This window comes from Somniosus microcephalus, chromosome 2 (genome assembly GCF_052327205.1).
Source record: "Somniosus microcephalus isolate GS21.2 chromosome 2, FLI_Smic_1.0, whole genome shotgun sequence".
Taxonomy (NCBI): Eukaryota; Metazoa; Chordata; class Chondrichthyes; order Squaliformes; family Somniosidae; genus Somniosus; species Somniosus microcephalus.
Window position 1 is genome coordinate 17,017,062 of NC_140988.1, and position 21,988 is coordinate 17,039,049.

The 21,988-nt window shown below is 43.1% G+C and overlaps 1 protein-coding gene across 6 annotated transcripts in view; it reads right to left on the minus strand.

Annotated features, from left to right (window-relative positions):
• The window catches only part of tbck (TBC1 domain containing kinase), a 223,106-nt gene that overhangs the window by 21,513 nt on the left and 179,605 nt on the right, over positions 1-21,988 (minus strand). For 5 of the 6 annotated variants that reach the window (XM_086006962.1, XM_086006942.1, XM_086006952.1 and 2 more), the window contains one exon: positions 6,461-6,620. The exons of the other annotated variant lie outside the window; for it this stretch is intronic. In XM_086006962.1, the coding sequence (XP_085863088.1) occupies positions 6,461-6,620 (160 nt within the window). The remainder of the gene's footprint in view (positions 1-6,460; positions 6,621-21,988) is intronic. 6 annotated transcript variants of the gene reach the window in all.

Consider the following 21,988-nt stretch of genomic DNA (forward strand, 5'->3'; position numbering starts at 1 on the left):
GGATAACTAACCCCTTTCTACCTTTTGTATCCAAGGTATAATTGCAACTGAGAAGGTACAGGTCAGCACTATTGTCCACTTCCCCTACACAGCACTCAGAATCCACCTCAACAGTCCCAAAAGACGTGCCAATAAGTTTCCAGGATTTTCTCACACCCAAAGACATCTTTTGATGACACAATCTAAAGCACCAGCTTCATCAACTAGATTTAGGAACCAGTCACCTTATTTGCCATCAGTTTGGAGGGGAATGGTGGGGTGCTACAACTGGACTAAGCACCCCTGGTGGGATAGCAAGGGAAATCTGACTGTGCTTCATGCTCATGTCCTCTGACCAGTGATCCCCGATGGAAGAGTGAGTGAGTGAGTGTACAGGAATGGCTTTGGCTGCGTTGTCCCCCTGTGATCGACTCAGTTGCCGGCAGTATGGTAGTTAGGGCATGAAGAACATGCGAGGTACCAAAAGGTTACCACAGAAAGGAGTCAATAACCTTCAGGAGAGAAAGAGAGGGGAGAAAATGGGCAGAAAAAGGAGTGAGGAAAAAAGAAAATGACCAATCTCACACATGAAACAGTGAATAAGCTTCCTCTAACTTACACAACATTTCCTGAAATAAATGTCTGCACTAATTGAAGTGCATCCTGATATATTCCTAACATATTAAAAATCTTATATCTGTGCGCACTTCCTGCCAACTTTTCCCATTATAAATTCCTGAGGCCACATTTAGAATGGAAACTCTCCATGTAAACATGTCACACTGCAATTGCACTGTCCTTCCAGGGGAGGCGCTATAGAATTCCAAGGGGCAGAATAGGACATTGAGACATGGCCCGGAGCTTCCTGACTAAAGGTGGCCATGCGACTAAAAAGGATGGCTCCTAAAGGGAGATGGGGAGTGGCAGGGAGGGGACGGAAGGGGAGGGAGTGCAAATTACACCGTGGGGGAACTATACAGGAAAAGTCTATTTGGGCTTGAATTTCCCTGCTCCAAAGATGCCATCTCTACAATTTTATTCCGGCTTGGCTAAAGCAATTTGCAGGCAATTTCTTCATAATCAACCTGGACCAGGCTTAAAACGTGCTCATGGAGCTAGAGTTTCAGTTCGAATTCAAGCCACAAGTGGAATGCTGCTGCTCGGAGAGCTCGGGGAAATAGGAGCTTCCTGTTCTCCTTGTGTTTTGGTTGCACTTTGAGCAGGAGGTTTTTGCATTTTCTTTCTCCACATTGCTGGAGTTGATTTAGGTTGTCAATGACAAAGCCTTTGGCTCATGATAACTAATTCAAGAATTTACACCCCGATGTTTGAAATAAATTCAACTAACTTATTTATAAACCGGTTTAAAAATCAGGATTCTTTCATTTAAAACACATTGGCCTAGAAATTCAGTGCCCTTAGCACCGATTTTGCGGCGCTAGAGGGCCTAGCGCTGCAATTGGCGCCGGTTCCTAAATTGCCTGGGGCCCTTCCGCGGCGGTAGACCGGTAGCGCTGCGCCGGCACCGATGACGTCATCGGTGTGCGCAGCGTCCCGGTTGCCGTGGTAACCCGGCCCCAAGCCGAAATTCAGTTGCGGCCGCCTCGCCAGTGGCAGCCGCAACTAAGACTCCGGCAAACGAGTGCTGCCGGAGTCTGCGCCGGCGCTTTAAGGAGGCGCGGCGGCCGGCCGCTTTCCCGCCGGCCGCCTGCCCGCAGCTCCCTCCCCGGACTTCTCCCCCCCCCCCCGGAACAGATGCAAGCCCGGCACTTGTCCGAGGTGCCGGGCTCATTTTTGAGGAGATTTGCGCGGGCCGCGGCCGGGTGCAGGCAGCTCCTCCTTAACGGAAGGAGGAGGCCTGCACTTCCCGAGCCTGCCGCGGCGCCGGAATAGCGCTGCATTGCGCCAGTTTTCAGGCGCTAAAACCCTTCAGTAGCGCCGGCAGCCGTTTGGGCGCGGCGCTACTGAATTTTTGGCGCGCGCAAAGGGACTTAGCGCCGGCGCTAACTTCCGGCGCTAAAGCCCTGGCGCAGCGCAAACTCAATTTCTAGGCCATTATGTGGCTACTGAGAGAACAAGTCGTGCAGTTCTAGTGTGCCGTCGCTTTGCCAGAATTAAATACACAGGATATAATTGAGCTAAGAAAGGCCTCAGCAAAGTTGACTATAAAATAAACCATCTTACCCGGGATGCAAGGGGCCAAAACTTTGCACAGAAGTGTAAAACTGTGTTTCTCATTTTATCCTACATTTCCTTTTCCATTGAACTTAGAGCAATTTTACCTCGAATGACTGCTTGCTAAAGTGCGACTTCACAAGTTATTTACGGATGAGGAAGGCCATTCAGCCCATCTTAATTCACCCTTCCAGACAGACCCTACACTCCCTCCATCTAATTGTTAAATGATTCCAGGGTTTTTGGCTCCGCCACTACCCAGAGTCCATTCCATGTGTTGATCACTCTGAGTGTGAAGAACCACCTCCTGATATCAGTCCTGTGGTTACCTTTTACTAGTTTGAACCTGTACTACTCCCAAAATTTGTTTTAATGCAACATTCCAGGTTAATCTTTTCCATAGCATTTACTAGCTAATATCCCTCTTTCAGATCATCACTTAGATGGCCCCTTTCCAGGCTGAAAAGCCCACATCTCTCCGGCCATTCATCATAACTCAGACCTCAGACACTGGGGATCAGTCTCGTGGCTCTTCTCTGCACTGCCCCCAGCGCTCAAGTGTCTCGCTTGTTTCTTGGTGACCAGAACTGCATGCAGTGCTCAAGGTGCAGTCTGACCAGCGCCCTGTTCACTTTGATCACAATTTCCTCTGATTTGTATTCTGCTGTTTTGGTTTTTTGTAGTTTAGCTGCTGAAATTGCCGGTTAGTGTTGAGCAACATTCCACCCAAGAATGCCGGTTTGGAACTAAATTAATATAAAGATATGTGGGGCCAAAAATTGCGGTTGGAGGCGTACCGCCGAAGTACGCCTCCGACCCGCAAAAGAATTAGAACCTACCTGCTGGCAGCCAGGTGGCGAGGCGGAGGGCAGCGTAATGACCCACAGACGCAGGCGGTGTGGAAGCCTACCTGGGGTCACGTGGCCCTGGTCCTCCAATCACAAAGCAAAATTCCATTTTAATCATTTCCAAAGGGAATCCCGTAATGAGATGTAATGGAATCCCGAAATCTAATCTAATTACAATTTACAGAACTGGAATTTTATTCGTAATTAATTTCATTCCAATAACATCACAAAAATTTTTATTTTTTGATAATTTTAGACATTAAAACCTGGGCCAATATTTGCAGAAACTCATTTGTTACGATCGGTTGCTGCCTGTTTGCATCAACCGTAACATTCCCTTGCGCAATTGCTGGCCAGTCGGTGGGCAAATAGCCCAAGTCTGCGCCAGCAATTGCTTTTCATGGTCTGTCAACGTGTACCTTGACAGACCGCAAGTTCCGGATTTCGTGCATGCGGAAAATCCCAAGTTTGTGGTAGATTTCAAAGGAGGTATGGTGGCGTACTCGGACTGACCGCAAAATCCGGGCCATTATATATACACACCTGCATACATACACATTGGTATACATATTATATACAAACACATATTTAAAAAAGCAAGGATATTAATATTAACATACAAGAAATGCTAAGGTTAAGACATGAGGCTGAGAGGAAGGGGTTCAGGTCTGACTGATCAGCTGTGAAGTGACCATCAGCGCTGGGCAGCCCTAGAGGACATTGTGGGATTCCAGCACACTGACTTGTACTGATCAGAGCAACCAATGGGAAACCTGTACGTTGTATACAAGTTTTGACAACCATGATTCAAGCCTACTACCCGCACGCGGATTCTGCTGTCCCCACTTTGTGGTGTCGGCTTCCCACTATTGGTAATGTTGCTGCTGGCAGGGGCTGGGGAAGAAGCTTGTCACGATTGTTTGATTAACAAATGAAAGCAAATGGACCCAGTCAGTGATTGATGGAAAACAACATCATGATTTACAGCACTCTGGTCCTAAGTGGTGCAAACACCCACCATAGGCAGTAATAGGTCAAAGTTAAACATATGTTAGCATTTCATGGTGGAGGGACAACCAGCAGATCTGTAACCTCAGGTCATCAGTATTTTGTCAGGGCTATTAGTGCTATAATAATTAGTTCACTTAGTTAGGAGGGGTACGTTAGACGCATTAACCAGACGGTGTGTGCGGGATGCTGGTCAGGTCTTTCATACTAAAAAAACAAAGAGCAATGTACTGGGACAGTGTGAAAATCTTAAAACCCGTACTGTGCTACAATATGTACAATATTGAAACAAAGAAGTTAGGAATATCTCACTAGCCTTTGCCAATATACGACAATAAAAAAAGTGTTCGTTCATAGAATACTGTGAATTAAGCAACGCTTTCTGATTCTGTGCCAATTCTGCTTTACAGAAAGATCCTGTAGAAGTTTGCAGGTGCATATTTTGAAATCTGGAGAATCTTTCAATGCTTGAAAGGTTTCGTAGTTTGAGCATTTTATGTAATTTAGGATAAGATTATAGAGTCTTTAATCTTATTTTTATAGAGTGCTCTTATTGTGCATGAAGCTTCAGTCAATACTTCAGTAATTCTTTAATAGAAGTTTGTGCTAACACATCTCTCACATGTAATGGATAATATTATCTGTTATTCTCCATCAACATCTTAGCTCAGGTTGGGCAGAATCCTTTAAGGAAAAGTTCATCTCATCTCACAAAAATCAATATTCCAAAATATTGTCTTAATATTAACATTTTATATTAGTCAGAAACTGGTAACTTGAAATAAAAATAAAAGCACTTTTTAAAAAAAGGTATATTTTGGCTTTACTCTGAATATTACAATAGCGATTTTGCACCAGTAACTAAAGCTGTATTTATGCTGCAGCTATTGTCTGGAGATAGTTAGCTGCAGTATAGTTTCTAGTGAGACAGAACCTTGTTTACAATGCCTGTTTGGAACGCCAATTCTCCTGTTTTAGCACAGAGCTCTGTGGTTAGACACATGCAAAGCGCCCCTCTCCCAGCAGTTAATAGTTAAGTGTTTAGAGAGCGCTGGTGGGAAGTATCTAAACATTTAAATTCACTGCTGGCAGATTTAAAAAGTGTTTCCTGGGCACTTTTTAAATGTGATTTGACACTGCACTCGGAAGAAAGAAGCTACAATTCTAAAGCGTTCCGACATGCCATCAGGACATCTGAAAGTGCCTTATGACCAAAGAATTGCTTTTGAAATGCAGTCACTGTTGTTACGCAGTCAAATCTGGCAGCCAATTTTACACACAGCAAGGCCCCATGAACAGCAAATCAGACAAATGGTCGGTGAATCTGTTTTTGGTGCTGTTGGTCGAGGGATTAATGTTGGCCAGGACACTGGGAGGGCTCCCCTGCTCTCCTTCAAGTACAGCCATAGGGTTGTCACATCCACCTGAATCATTTGGCTTGGGTTTACCATCTCATTAAAAAGACAGCGCTTCCGACAATGCAGCACTCCCTCAGTTGTGGATTGAAGTGTCAGCCATGGAGTTACGCCCCTTGCAAACCCAGGTCGTACTAGACTGTAGCTGCTGATTTTATTGGGTTAAGTGCTGGGTTAGTGCTTCTGGCTCCCAACATGTGGGTCTTCCACCGTCACTAAACTGACCCAAAGCAAACCCGCTGCATTCACTAACGCTACGTCATCCTGGCCACCGACCTGCGCGATCTGGCAAGTTTACCTTGGAGTTGCTGATGGTGTTATGAGACCAGAGTGTAGGGAGCTTGAGGAACTAGCATGGACCTTGTGCAAGACAAAAACAGCTTGCCTCCTCCGAGAGTCTCACACAACTTCACACCAGGGTCAGGTGGAGCCCCGACTCCAGATGTACACCGTAACGTTAGCACTGGTATGAAGTGGAGCAGCAGCGATAAAGTTGGAGTCTAGATGCCCACTAAGTCTAATATTTAGATTCTTCAGTTAGTTCCAAGAATACAATTAATTCAGATTACTGCTCTCATGATTCTGTGTATTTTTCATATTCTACTTATGACACATTTAAAATGGACAAAATATTTTTTTTTTGTAGGTGCTTTAGGAAAGATGTGTGTAGTGCGATATCTGAAAAGCTCTTTCAAGTACTCAAAGGGTTAACTGGTACCAGGAAGCTCCAGGTGTCCAGTTCAGGATCCCGAGGCGGGCGGCTAATAAATCAAAACACAAAGATCATCCTGAGCCACATGTTATTGCCATCATCCCATCAGGATCCAACTTTTTTTTTTTTTTTTTTAAATAAAAAGAGGACCTCAGTTTCAGCTTCTGTAATGAGCTAACTGCCTGTTTGTTTTTTTGTTACAGGTCTATTTTATTCTGTAAATCTGCCCTCCAGCCAGGATTTGAAGCTGTAGCTAAAGCACAGACACGACGACAGAAACGTTTCTGCAGGATATTTTAGAATGAAATGGGGTAGTAACTTACGTTGGCTGCGTTCCTGACCACGTTCCCCACAATGACAATGACACGTCCCTTGAAACTCTGCAGCAAGCCGGTAGATGCACACGGAATCAGCTCACCATCCGGGCCGAAGGCAGAACTGTATGGAATGTTTATGCTGCCACTGATGTGGCCACGAGTGAATCTGGTACAAATACGGTCAAGGAAAGAAGCATCGGGGAAAAAAAATAAATGAGGAAACAGTTATCTGAAACATTTGCATTACCTTAGCTAAGCCGGTTTGTAATGGGATTCTGAAAGTACAGCCTTGAAAAACTGCGGCCTAGAAATTCACTAGCCTTAGCGCCGCTTTTGAGGCGCTAGAGGGACTAGCGCCAGAGTTATGGCCAGTTGAAAAATTCCCTGGGGCCCTAAAGCGGCGTTGCACCGGTAGCGCTGCGCCGGCACCGATGATGTCATCGGTGTGCGCAGCGTCCCGGTTGCCATGCCGACGGGCCCCAGCGCCGAAATTCAGTTGCGGCCGCCTCGCCCGTGGCAGCCGCAACTAAGACTCTGGCAACAGAGTCCAACATGTGTTTGCGCCGGCGCATTAAAGGCCCCGCGGCGGCCGGCCGCTTTCCCGCAGCTCCCTCCCCGGACTTCTCCCCACCCCCCGGAACAGATGCAAGCCCGGCACTTGTCCGAGGTGCCGGGCTCATTTTTAAACAGATTTGCGCGGGCCGCGGCCGGGTGCAGGCAGCTCCTCCTTAACGGAAGGAGGAGGCCTGCACTTCCCCAGCCTGCCGCACCGCATCGGGTGCCGCAGCGCCGGAATTGCGGCGCTAAACGGCAGTTAGCGCCCTTTTCCAGGCGCTAAGACCCTTCAGTAGCGCCGGCAGCCGTTTGGGCGCGGCGCTACTGAATTTTTGGCGCGCGCAGGGGGACTTAGCGCCGACACTAACTTCCGGCGCTAAAGCCCTGGCTAAGCCAAAACCCAATTTCTAGGCCTGCATGTTTAACACTGATGGTTACTTCCCTAACAAACTGTATGTTAACACTAATGGTTACTCCCCTGACAAACTGTATGTTTAACACTAATGGTTACTCTGCTGACAAACTGTATGTTTAACACTAATGGTTACTCCCGACAAACTGTTTGTTTAACACTGATGGTTACTCCCCTGACAAACTATGTTTAGGAGTACTCCATGACAAACTGCATGTTCTAACCCCTTTCCATCTGAAGTTTACACTTGGCCTTGACTCTCTATTGGCAATGCCATGGGGGACTGATTAATATCTGAAACTATTGCCACACTTTACTAATGAAATTTTAGTAAAACCCTCCTAAATATCACAAGTTGCCCAGTTGCAAGTTATATCCCGATATCTGCACGGCAGAAGAAATGCATGAAGGTATGATATCACAGTACTTTGTCCAATAAATGCTGATATAATTTTTCAATGCAGCGGAGGTATTTAAATGTTATTATTTTGATTAAAATCCATGTCAATCAATATTGCGAGGCATCATTTAATTTGTTCATTTGCAAATTTCAACAACAAAGCTTTGCGAGGTGTGAACCTAAGCCTACCACTGAGCCAAGCTGACACTGGCTGTATAGTTGCCCCTTATCTGTTCTTGTTATAGTTGTCTCCAGCTGTACCCTGTTGTTCTGGCACCCGATATTAAAAACATACTTGGGTTGAGCCAAGGATCATTTTCTCAACTAATGTTGCTCATTTTTTATACTAAAAACTTGTGTTTATTTAGCGCCTTTCATGACCTCAGGACGTCCCAAAGCGATTTACAGCCAATGAAGTACTTTTTGAAGTGTAGTCGCTGTTCTAATGTAGGAAACGCGGCAGCCAATTTGCCCACAAACAGCAATGTGATAATGACCAGATAATCTGTTTTAGTGATGTTGATTGAGGGATAAATATTGGCCCAGGGCACCAGGGATAACTCCCCTGCTCTTCTTCAAAATAGTGCCATGGGATCTTTTACGTCCACCTTAGAGTTTAACATCTCATCTGAAAGACAAATATTGATAACCAACTTCATCACAGCATGAGATTAATTAAAGTTTCTGCAGCGATAAAGACAAATCTTAATTTCTACTTTTGGAATTCAAATCAACCAGTGTCGTAAGTAACAATACCTATTTAATACCTACATCACATTTAGGCTACAAGAGAAAAATCTAGATACTTGTTTCTTTTACAAGCTATAACTAAGGGCATAATTACAGAAAAAAACATGCATATTTGTTCAAAAATGGAACTCGTCACTACGTGCTTTTTTTTTCCAAAGTCAGTAGCTTCTAATTCTGAACAGAATAGAAGACAGGCAGCTCTCAGTTTGAGGAGTCTCAGCAGCATCAACACTTCAGCGCAGTACTGAGGGAGTGCTGAACTGCTATATAAATGTAAGTCTGTCTTTCTTTTTGTTGTAGGTGTCGCCTTCATATGAGACATTAAACCGAGGCCCCATTTTCCCTCTCAGGTGGACGCAAAATATCCCATGGCATTATTCAAAGATGATCATGGCAGTTTTCCCTGGTGTCCCGGCAATACTTAGCCCTCAATCAACCTCACTAAAACAGATTATCTGGTCATTTTCTCATTGCGGTTTGTGGGAGCTTGCTGTGCGCAAATTGGCTGCTGCGTTTCCTACATTACAACAGTGACTACACTTCAAAAGTACTTCATTGGTTGTAAAGCGCTTTGGGGCGTCCTGAGGTTGTGAAACGCAGAGTATAAATGCAAGCTGTTCTTTCTTTTATTTCCCAATATTAATTCAGTTGCATTGAAGTACAAACACAAGATAAATATTAAATCAGAACCAGACCTTAGATCAACATATAGGGAAGCAAAACAAATTTGTTACTTGATGGTAGATTAAACTTAATTCTAAACCATTTCCCAACATAATTCTGTGTTAAAAAAGTAAGTGATAAGACTCAGTGAATGCACAGAGATTAAGTGCATTATGACTGGGAGGCATCAGTTCCCATTGATCGGTGAGTTCCATTCCATTGCTCATTATGGGCTAAACAATGAATGACTGAGACTCACATTTTCACTGAACACAGGCAGTAATTTTATTCCATTCAATTACATGGCAAACAAATTTGAATACTGGAGTTTTCTCACCAGAGTTTTACCATAGGTGGATTTATTGTACGTGGCAAAACAGATAGAATATACTAGGAAGGCTTTCCATAAGCTTCATGAATGATCAAATACTGCAAGTGTAAACCCGCTATAATCCTTCCCACTGGTGACTGGCGCTCCTTCGTACACTTTCATGCGAGGCCAAGAAAGTGGAGAGGTTGGCTGTAAAATGTGAAACGGTTTCAGCACAATTCGTAACTGTACTCCGCCAGTCAGAAGTAGACACTTCAGCATAGGTGGCCTCTGCAGGAGTCAAACCTACCACCCACCCCTTCAGAATCTCTCTCAGATCTTTAACTGCAGTGCTTGCGAAGCCACAGGATAAGAATAGTGTTTATTGCACCACATCACATTATAATCATTTCCACATGCTACTGTACACAAGACTGAAAACCACTAGCGTTGAAGGAAATCTCTGCGGTTTATCCCAGTTTATGTTCTATACACCACAGGCTACTAGTTATTGCTGACCACACAGGGCCTAATTCACAATATTTAAGTATGTATGTGTATATATATTTATTTATTTTTTTGTTTTTCCCAAAGAGGGGTAGAATGAGAACTGGAGATGAAATACAGTCTAAGAAAACAAAGTCAGTACAAATCTAAGAAGGTCAAATGGATTGAGAGAAGATGCTGTAGTTTCCATTGGGATCAGCGAAGCAATGCATAGAGTTACATCGAGTCTACAGCACAGAAACAGGCCATTCGGCCCAACTGGCCTATGCTGGCATTTATGCTCCACACGAGCCTCCTCCCACCCTACTTCATCTAACCATATCAGCAGAACTTTCTATTCCTTTCTCTTTCATGTGTTTATCTCGCTTCCCCTTAAATGCATCCATGCTATTCATCTCAACTACTCCTTGTGGTAGCGTGTTCCACATTCTAACCACTCTTTGGGTAAAGAAGTTTTTCCTGAATTCCCTATTGGATTTATTAGTGAGGATCTTATATTTATGACCTCTAGTTTTGGACTCCCCCACAAGTGGAAACATTTTCTCTAAGTCTACCCTATCAAACCCTTTCATAATCTTAAAGATCTCTATCAGGTCAGCCCTCAACCTTCTCTTTTCTGGAGAAAAGCGCCCCAGCCTGTTCAGCCTTTCCTGATAAGTATATCCTCTCAGTTCTGGTATCACCCTTGTGAATCTTTTTTGCACCTTCTCCAGTGCCTCTATATGGAGACGTGGCCTAATCAAGGTTCTATACAAGTTTAATGCTTTAGAACTCAAAGTAAGTAACAGGGTTTTGAATAGCAAGGTTCCATGATGTGATACCGAATAGTTTGTAACAGTGAAGTTGCACTGTAAACGATGTGTACCACAGTTTGTAACAGTGAGGTTGCACTATAAACGATGTGTACCACAGTTTGTAACAGTGAGGTTGCACTATAAGAAGTGATATGTAATAAGAGTTTGTAATAATGAGGTTCACTGTGTGCATCTATAATCTATAACTAGAAAGGCATTCTGATTATTATAATATTCAACGATAGTTTTAAATTTTATAATAGTGGAACCATTTGCGCTGTTTCGTAACATACTATAACTTTTTTAAAATGTACTAATGACTTTATACTAGCTGGAGTCCTGCTGTTCTTTTAGACCATCTAAATATGTTGACTAAAATAACCCAAAGTAAATTCTTCCTGTAAAGCACGAAAACAACCTGTCTCTTAATCCACCAGATGTGTGCGAGAGAGAGAGAGACGGAACCAGTTACAAGCAGTGATAAAGTGGAGTTTAATGATGCTTCAAAAGAGCTTGTTCTGTAATTAGTTCTCCTGAAACATCTTGCACCCACTAACTGCGCTTTAATCACCATCTCATTTCCAAGTGCTAAAGTAAATAAACATCCCCCAGCATGTCCTGCTGCAGTGAGGACTCCTGCTCCTTTCTTAGGGAAGAAGGAGGAAGATGCTGTAATAAGGGTCATCACCCTACTGCTTTCATCTTTCTACAGCCTGCCTCCGAAGTTTCAATCACTGTCAGATAATGAGCGTGGGGACCCTGCTCGAAGGAAAATGCACAGCCCTCCATTTCTAATGACTTTTACAGTAGCTGTTTCCTTAGAAACACAAGCACCCTGAAAAATCCGGCTTTCCTGAGCTGCAAATTTAAATTAACATTTCTTCATGGCGTCTTTTGTGAAACTGCTGACACAATGCTTGGGAATTCATTAGCACCAATCCGTTCATGGCCAAGGGGAGGTTCTCCCCATTTCCTAAAAACTACAAAGAAATCCCTTTCTCTTCAACACAAAAACTCCGACAATTTCCGAGCACTGGGATAAAAGGCACTGTTGGGAAGTGAGGCTGTTTCACTTTTGTTGACCTGCAGTGTATGTGCCAATTGGATACCCACCAGAGGCGATATACAAGCTCCGTTCTAAACATAGCTCAGCTTTGCAGTGTGCTGAATGGACTTTTAGGGCTTTTATTTTAATTCCGCAGCTGACATCATTGCTTGTATAACACTCTGGCATCCAGTTGTTGCTACAAAGAAACGCCCACAGATTTCTGTGAATTGGTGCCCATTAACAACAGCAACGTCAGAACTGGGGAATTCAGTGGGGGTCATTTTTTGATTTTGGCTGATAGTGTAAAACTGGCGATAACGGATCAGCCGCCCGTCATACATCTCTCATCGGGAGAGATGTATAACAGGCGGCTGTTCCAATATTGTCCGTTTTACACTATCGGCCAAAGTCAACATTACCCTCAATGTTTCCTCATCCAATGTTAGCATGAAGCACCAACAGGCCAGGAAAACATGGGTCAGATGCAGACAAGTGCTCTCTTTACTCTATTCCCGACAGCGTACTTCAACGCCAACTTCAGGAGAGCACACCTTGCCATTCCACTGGCCTTTCCACTTGGTAGACCAGCCACCTTTATAGCCTCAGTGAATGAGACTGTAACAACTCAAGGCCAATTCCTGGTAAATTGTGAGGCGTTTGCGCTGTAGAATCACATTTGGGAATGTATTGAGGCTGCCCCAAACTCATTTCATTAGAAACATTAAGGCAGCAGAAGCAGTAGTCTTTCAACCAGTAACAGATGTGAGCTGTAGTTCAAATGCAGCACTCTTTTCATTTGGGCTCTCTTTTGCTGAATCCCTTAGCAACATTTCACTTAAATTTTTGACACCAACAGATATCCAGCTTTGTGGCAGATTAATGCCTTACTAGGTATGCATTTTACTCTTTGCTATTTACTGCTCTGAAGTCTTCCTGTGCAGGAATAATAAAGGCTCAATGAGATGGAAGGGAAAGAAGCTGTTTTCATCTCGCTGCTGGAGTGAGACAACTGAGGAGCAGATGTAATGACTGCAAGTGTCAGGCCAAGCAGATGAAGAGAAAATAATAAAAATAACAAGGTGGAAAGTTTACTCAAATACTCTTCACAAAAATAAATTTAATTAAAAACAAACAGATAATACTTCACAAAACGTATTTGCTTGATGAAGGAACTAACTGCTGTGACTGTATACCTCTGAGTGTGCCCCATAACTCAAGGCCACTAACAGTGATCCAGGCTCACAGATAACAGAATGGAAAATGTGTAATTATTATAAAATATACTGGGATGCTAGTCAACACAGTAACAAAATCCCTTAGATTTTGGCACCGGGTGCGATCAGAATTTTTCAGCAGTGTTAAATCCTTGTAAATGTCTACCTATTATTTTCCAGTCAATTCAAGGGAAGGAGCTTGAAGGATTTAAATTCTTGAGATGAAACATTGGCACCACTGAGATTCGTTTATACGTCTTTGCACTAAGGTAAATGTCTGCATTTAGACCAACATCAAACAGATAAACTTTGATTAATTATCCTGGATCAAGGTCTTTGAGTTAATAAAGATTAACATTTCTGTCAATCTTTCAGCATAATCGGCTCCTTTCATAGCTGTTAGTGATTTTCTGTGGGGAAGTACAGTTTCATCATTGGCACGGCAACATTTTAACTTCCTCTGGTCCGAATAGTCGAGCCATAGACACCTCCTTAATTATCCCATAGTCATCCTGTAGATCATAGGATTACGTAGGATATACAGCACAGAAACAGGCCATTCGGCCCAACCAGTCCATGCCGGCGTTTATGCTCCACTCGAGCCTCCTCCCGTCTTTCCTCATCTAAATCTATCAGCGTAACCCTCTATTCCCTTCTCCCTCATATGCTTATCTAGCCTCCCCTTAAATGTATCTATATTATTCGCTTCAACCACTCCCTGTGGTAGCGAGCTCCACATTCTCACCACTCTCTGGGTAAAGAAGTTTCTTCTGAATTCCCTATTTGATTTCTAGATCATCCCATAGTCATCCCAAGCTACAGAAAAGGCAGAAAAAATGACCAGTTACACAGGTTTCCTTAAAAAGTTGTTTTTTCCCCCCCAATAATTGTTGAACCCATCGTCATTTAACTACTGTTTTTTAAAAACTGTAAAAGCCCTTACTACTGGGAATTTTTCTTGCAGTAATGCGTGTGTTTTTCTGCCTGAGCTTATGTTGTAGCTAAGGGAAGTAGATCTGTTGCATTCATTGATCACAAAATGAAAGTATTAAACAAGAGGGTACTGCATGACCAGTCAACCTAATAAGCTGCATAAGTAGAAATATAAATCATATTAATGACTGATAGAGTGCTTCAACCAGCTTTATAATTAAAAGAAAATAAGGAGGTGTTTTGAAATATTTGACTGGGTCTGACCGCAATGTTCTGAAGGGTATTAATTTGATTAAAGTTGAAGGTCGCAGAATCTCAATCTCATCAATAAGGTGCTCTACTCCCACTCTGCGATCACAAGAGCTCAATGAATCCTGTTTTGTGTGCAAAGTTGTATGCAGAGTGGCTTTCATTGTTACGAAAAGGAGTTTGAGATTATAACATTTTCAGGCAGGAGAAGACCTTTGGTCAATCTAGCTCAATTATGCACAATCCCCTTGGTGCATTTCTAATAACCCTGAATCCCATTTGTTGACAAGAACCTGTCTCATTCCTTCATGAAACCCATTAAAGGTTTCTTGTTCCACCACCCGTGCCAGTAATCTGTTACACATACTTTTAGTTAAAAAAAGTTCCTCCTGCATTTCCTATTTTCTTTTGCTGTTCTTAATTTGTAAATAAGACCCCTTGTGCTTCAATTCTGTACATGACAGAAAAGGTTACTTAGATCCAATTTGTCCAAACCTTTCATAATTTTAAACACTTCTATCATATTCCCTCTCAGTCTTCTCTTTTCAAGTGAGAAAAGGCCCCAGGCTAGTCAATCTTTCCTCAGACATCATTCCCTTAAGTTCTGGGATCACCCGTGTAGCCTTTCTCTGTACCCTCTCCAATAACTGAATGGGGCAGAAATTCCTCCCCAAACGCGCGAGTACGGAAGGGGTACTCACGCGTCTGGCCGGAGGAAATGCCGGTTTTCAGCATGCACAGCGCATGCGCTGAAAACCGGCATTTCCTCTCCTCTCACCCAAGAGCTGAAGAGGCTAGCGCGTGCGCTGTAGGGGGCAGCGCGTGCGTCTTGGATTTCCTCTGTTTTGGGGGATTTGCGCATGTCTAAAGGCCTCCGGTCTTTACGCTTGTAAAAAGCACACGTAAGTATTTATTTTTACAGGTAAGTGGTGTTTTAGTGCAATTTAGAAATTTTTTTCCCCCACAGGTTTATTATTTTAAAGAATCTACAATAAGGTAAGTTTAGTTTTAGACCCTTTTTATTAAAAATTTATTTTTTTCAAAAAAAAATTGTTTAAATTATTTTTTTAAACTTATTTATACTTAATTTAATGATTGGGATGTTTTTTAAAATTTTATTTAAAGTTTAAGTAGTGTTTTGGGGTGCAGTACTTCTCATGAGTTTGACAGTTCTTACTCTCAAACTTATGAATGAAGTTTCCCCTCCCCTGATTGGCTGAACAGTGCTCACCTGATCCCAGCCGGCACATCGCACTAACTACGCCGCTGGGTCAGGTTAGCACAGCGCGCCGACATCAGAACCTGGCCACTGACAGGAAATCCACTGCGGGCTAGGTTTCAGATGTCGGCGTGCCGGGTAAGTGCACATCGGGGGCTTGCACGCGCGGCAAGCCCCCGACACCAAGTTCTGGGCCAATATCATTTTTTTACTGAAAATGCATTTTTATAGCGCCTTTCACATCCTCAGGATGGACCAAATGTTTCACAATTAATTATTTTTGGAGCAGTCACTGTTATTTTTTTAGGTAAAGGTGAGAGACAACTTGCACACAGCAATGAGATAAATGATCAGTTAATTTGATTTTGGTTGGCGAGATAAATGATGGCCAGGACACCAGGTAAACTCCCCTGCTATTCTTCATGGGATGGGATCTTTAACCTGTGCAGCTACACGGGGCCTGGATTTAATGGCTCGTCCAAAAGACATCACCTCCAACAATGCAACACTCTCTCGGTACTGAGTGTTAGCCTAGACGTGGGTTCAAGTCCAACTCCAGAGACTCGAGCACATAATCTAGGCTGACACTTCAGTGCTATACTGAGGGGGTGCTGCACTGTTGGAGGTGCCGCTTTTCAGGTGAGTCGTTAAACCGAGGCCCCGTCTGCGCTCTCAGGTGGATGAAAAAGATCCCATGGCACTATTCGAAGAGGAGCAGCGGAGTTTCTTCTGGTGTCCCAGTCAATATTTATCCCCTTAACCAACACTTAAAACAGATTATCTAGTTATTTATTTCATTGCGTATTCTGGGATCTTGCTGTGTGAAAATTGGCTGCTACATTACAACAGTGATTACACTTTCAAAAGTACTGCATTGGAGGTTTGTCATAAGGTTGTGAAAGGCGCACTATATATTTCACTGATGCCGCTGTTTCACTCATACCACAGAAATACTGAAAATGTTTCCACAGGTTAGAGTTCACACCTGTAGCATAATAAAGCCCATCTTTAACTAGCCCATTAAATCCTATGGGAAGGCAACTTGCTGCAATGATTGTAAATTATTTTATAGTTCATGAGGCATATAAATCGCACTGTCTCTTTCTGTCTCAGATATCAGTTTACACTACATTTATTTGAAATCATTTTTTCTCAACTGACCGACTGGAAAAGTATTGAGTCAATCCTGAAAGGCAAATTTCAATATTTTTAAATCCGCTTTTTTTATAATTAAAAAAAAGGTTTTACAAATGGAATAAAATTTGTGAGGAGTTTGCTACAAGACTCTACCACACTCGATGGGATCCACTGGCAAGAGCAGGCGATTTGGTGCTGTTCAGGTCCGCTTACAAACCAGCAATTTCGCTGCCTCCAGAACATTTCTGCAAAATGGTGATACATTGGGTCAGTGTAGAAATTCATATGATGTCCAGCCTCGCTAATCAAATCGCAATCTGGGAGAACGAAGCACCAACAATCCAAATGCTCACTGGGACCGGCGGAGTTCTATAAGCCTATTTCAGCTATTTTGCACAATATATTGTGTGTGGAAAATCTATAATGTATTCAAATCTGCACGCATTTCTGGTCAACTTTTTCCATCATAAATTCCTATGCCCACATTCAGAACAGAAACTACCAATGTAAACTGATCACACTGCAATTCCACCCTCCTGCCAGTGGAGGTGTCACAGCATCACCAGCGGTGGGAGGATGCAATTACTGGAAGACAAATTTACAAAGGCAGTACTATTATAAATGTACCATTATAAATGTGGATTACATTTATAATGGAAGTATAAAAATAAGGACACAATGCATAACTTTAAAATGGGAACTAAATTATGTCTCTGCGTTCTTGTTCAATTATCCCCTACTTCAAACACTCCCCCTTTCACCTGAAGACTACACTTGGTGCAATTCTCTTTCCACCCCAATTACTTTTTTCCTCTCCTAAAGGCATTGACTTGTGCTTGGATTCAGTTCCATGAGCAGCAGCATCCCTCTGGGATCATGTGCAAGGTAAATAGGAACAGGAGAAGGCCATTCAGCCCCTCGTCCCTGCTTTGCCATTCTGCAGATCTGCACCTCAACCCCATTTTCCCGACTTTGCTCCACATCCCTTGATACCATTACCTAACAAAAAATCTATCCATCTCAGGCTTGAAAGCGCCAATTGACCCCCAATATCCACTGCATTTTGGGGGAGAGTTTTCCAGATTTCTACTACATTTTGTGCTCCTGAATGGCCGAATGCTAATTTTAAGATTTTGTCCTTGTTCTTGATTTCCCCACCAGAAGAAATAATTTCTCTGTATCTACCCTATCAAATCCTTTTAACATTTGAAGCACCTCGATCAGATCACCCCTCAATCTTCTAAACTCAAGGGAATACAAGTCAAGTTTATGCAACCTGTCCTCATAATTTAACCCTCTAAGCCCCGGTATCATTCGCAAGTAGCCACTCTTTGTCTGCGAGTCTAGACAGTGAGTGTGGGCAAGCTATTTGAGCCATGGGGGACATCACCATCAATGCTGATCTTGTCCTCCCCCTGATGTTCACACACATGCACTTTGCAGCAGGGATCTTTGGACAGTGATCAAGTGAGGAAGCCTTGGCTGATTTAATCGCTGTTTAAGGCAGGGGCATTGAGGCCAATGGTAGCACGCCAACTGAGGCAAGCTTACTCAGCATGGACCAGACAGTCATCCAACCTGGGAGACTTCTGCTATGTATGATTCCCACTAAGCTATTGGGAGACATTATGCACTTTTTAATCATTGTTTCTAATTTTAAGTTATTAGTTTTAAGTTGCTTAGGCCACGATCATGTTATTCTAAATAATCTCTGTCTACCACATTACAGAAAGGGCTGATAGATTACATTATGGCAAACGTACTTGATAATAGAATCACAACAACCGCCAGCTCAAATGACATTTGTACATGGGCCTCATGCCCCAGAGTCACCGAGTGGGGACAGATGAACAGGTAGAATGGAGTTAGAGGGCAGGGTCCAAAGAGCAGCTGAAGGAGAAAGCCTTTTAGTAGGATTTTGAAAGCTGGAAGGGACAAGGGTATGGTGCTTATAAAAGCATCTGCCAATGAATGAGTGAAGAAGGGAAACCTGGAGTAGGAGTGAAGGGTGTGTGCAACGACAGAGGGGTGAAGGAGGTCACTGAAATAGGGTGGTGTGAGGCCTTAGGAAGAGATAATTTTAATAGGAAACAAGGCACTGCGAACTGCTGGGACTGTGCACAGCTGCTACACATTATGGTATAAAAACAGTCTGCAATTCCTAGTATTGCTGAATCCTCATAAATGCACGACAAATATGCCCAAAACTGAATGCGGACATCAAAATAGTGGGAGTGGTATGATGAAATCTTGGATCCAGACTGTGTTTACCTAGCCTGCATCTCGAAATAATAAACAAGGACATTTGGTAACACGTGAAGTGATTTTTCTTCCCCTTTCAAAGTGCACATGGTATGCTGCTTTGGCTAGACTATTGTTTGCAGACACTTCACAAGAATCTGACCTCATTAAATCACTGCTACAAAAATAACCATATGTGGGTATATGGACCTTTGTTAAATTCTTAGTGAACTTGCTCGGAAAAAACAATTTGAATCGAACGCCACATTGAAGGGGGCGTCTTTCTTTCCCCATGAACTTCGCTAGGATGAGGGTACTTGTGCTTCATAGCTGGTGTACAGGTGAGAAGACAAGTTCACCAATGCTGGTCCAAAGACAGATGCACAGAGTATCAGAAATTCCACAAAATAAAAAAATGCAGCGGTCAAATACAGTTCCTTTGGGAATAAGCAGATGATGTAAGGCGGCATGTCAAGTCGACACTGTTAGTGCTGCACGTCACAAGTTATGGCATAAAGTAATGACAGGCTTTTAAAAAATTCATTCTTGGGATGTGGGCGTTGCTGGCTGGTAAGGCCGGCGTTTATTACCCAGCTCTAGTTGCAACTCATACAACTTAGTGCCTTGCGAGGCCACTTCGGATGGCAGTGAAGAGCCAACCGCCACATTGGTTGGGTCTGGAGTCACACGTCGGCCAGACTGGGTAAGGACGGCAGGTATCCTTCCCTAAAAGGGCATCAGTGAACCAGTTGGGTTTTTAATGACAATCTGACAGCTTCATGGTCACTTTTACTGATACCAGCTTTTTATTTCCAGATCTTTTTAAATTGAATTCAAATTCTCAAACTGCCAAGGTGGGATTTGAAGTCATTCAAATTATGATTATATGACTGGATTATAAATCCAGGCATCTGGATTACTAGTCCAGTAATATAACCACTACGCTACCGTACCCGCTTAAACGATGACTATTTCATTAAGATGTATGCGCTAATCACTTTTGTTCGATATTTAGCTGCCATATTAGTATTGTTGACTCTATCCAAGTGAAATGAACTTCAGGGCTGCTTGGTGTCCAGCTCTTATTGGTCCTTCCAATATCAAAAAAGTCCCACTGAAGCTGGTCCAATGCCACGAGCTGTGCAATTATCTGTATACAGTACAACCTCCCACCCAGCTTTTAAACAGATTTTTATTATAAATGTCATCAAGGTGACGGGTGTTAGTGGTGGGGAACTGGATATTTTTGCTTCCACATTTTGCATCCATTGTCACCATCTAATATACTTTACTGTCCAGTTTACTCTCACTTTCCAGTTTTGAGCTCATAAGGTACTTTACGGATAAAGACATTTAATATTGGGCCAGTAATTCCTGTCCCAACGCGTGAGTACGGTCGGAGTACTCACGCGTGTGCCCGGAGGAAATGCCGGTTTTCAGCATGCACAGCGCATGCGGGGAAAACCGGCATTTCCTGCCCTCTGAACGAAGGGGTTCAGAGGCAGAACGCGCGCGACTGCACAGGCAGCGCGTGCGCAGTAAAATTCCTTTTTTTCCCCCAAAGTTGCGCGCGTGTAAAGGCCTCCGGTCTTTACGCGTGGAAAAACAAGACATAAGTATTTAGTTTTTCAGGTAAGTGGGCTTTTAGTACAATGTAGAATTTTTTTTTCCACAGGTTTGTTATTTTTAAAGAATTTACAGGATGTTAAGTTTAGTTTTAGACCCTATTTTTAAAAAATTAATTTTTTTCAAAAAATTGATTAATTGTTTAAAACATTTTTTAAAACTTATTTATAGTTATTATAATCAGTGGGATTTTTAATTTTTTTAATTTAAAGTTAAAGTAGTGTTTTGGCAGCCCATACTTTTCATGAGTTTGACAGCTCTTACTGTCAAACTCATGAATGAGTTCCCCCTCCCCTGATTGGCTGCACAGTGCTCACCTGATCCCAGCCGGCACATCGCACTAACTACGCCGCTGGATCAGGTTAGCACAGCGCGCCGACATCTGAACCGGGCCTGTGACAGGAAATGCAAGCAGGCCCGGGCTTCAGATGTCGGCGCGCAGGGCGAGTGCAGATCGGGGGCTTGCACGCGCGGGCAAGCCCCCGATCTAATTTCAGGGCCATTATGCCTGCGCTAGGAACAGGGTTGAGATCATCCAAACCTATGTCAGGTGGGACCGTTAAGGCGAGCAGAGAAGAGCGTTGGTCTGGGTCTCATTTGAGCCCCAGCCTCCGAGAATGAAAGGATAGCGCGTGGTATCATCCAGTCCAGCATAAATAGACCTAGCAAAGAAGCACAACAATGCCCCTAAACCTGCACTCATTAAACTTGGTTTTCTTCCCAATTTATAAGTCTTCTCTCTCCCAATATGCAGAGGATTTAGAACTGGAAAGTCCCACCTTAGGAAATCTAAATTCTAGTCACCTCACACTGCATTCTCAGTTACTGATAAAGCTTTGGGGAATTTAGCTCTGCTCACAGATTTTACTTGAGATCGATCAGTATCGCAGCAAGATCAGGTTGATTTGAAGTCAAGTAAGAGGTACAGAATATTTAACATATCAAATTGTTTTGTTTTAAATTGTGAAGTTCCTCTTAATTTTGTAATTCTGTTAATGATAGAAGGGAACAATAATCCTAGCATTTAAAGCCATACATTAAAGGCCAAGCCAGCATTTTGACTGACGCTGAATTTAGCATTTCTGACCAGTTGGAGTCCACGTTAGAAATTGAATAGATTTACACAGGAGTATGAATAGACCAATCTGCCCCGCAAGCCTGTTCCGCAATTTGATTAGATCATGGCTGCTCTGTACCTCAAACTCCATTTACCCGCCTTTGATCCATATCCCTCTATACCCTTACCTAATAAAAATCTGTCGCTCTGAGGCTTGAAAGTTTCAACTGGCCCAGAATCCAGTCTTTTGGGGGAGAAAATTCCACATTTCCACTACCCTTTATGTGAAAAGTGCTTCCTGATTTCATTGCTGAATGGCCTAGCTCTAATTTTAAGATGAAGGGTCATCGACCTGAAACATTAACTCTGTTTCTCTCTCCACAGATGCTGCCTGACCTGCTGAGTGTTTCCAGCATTTT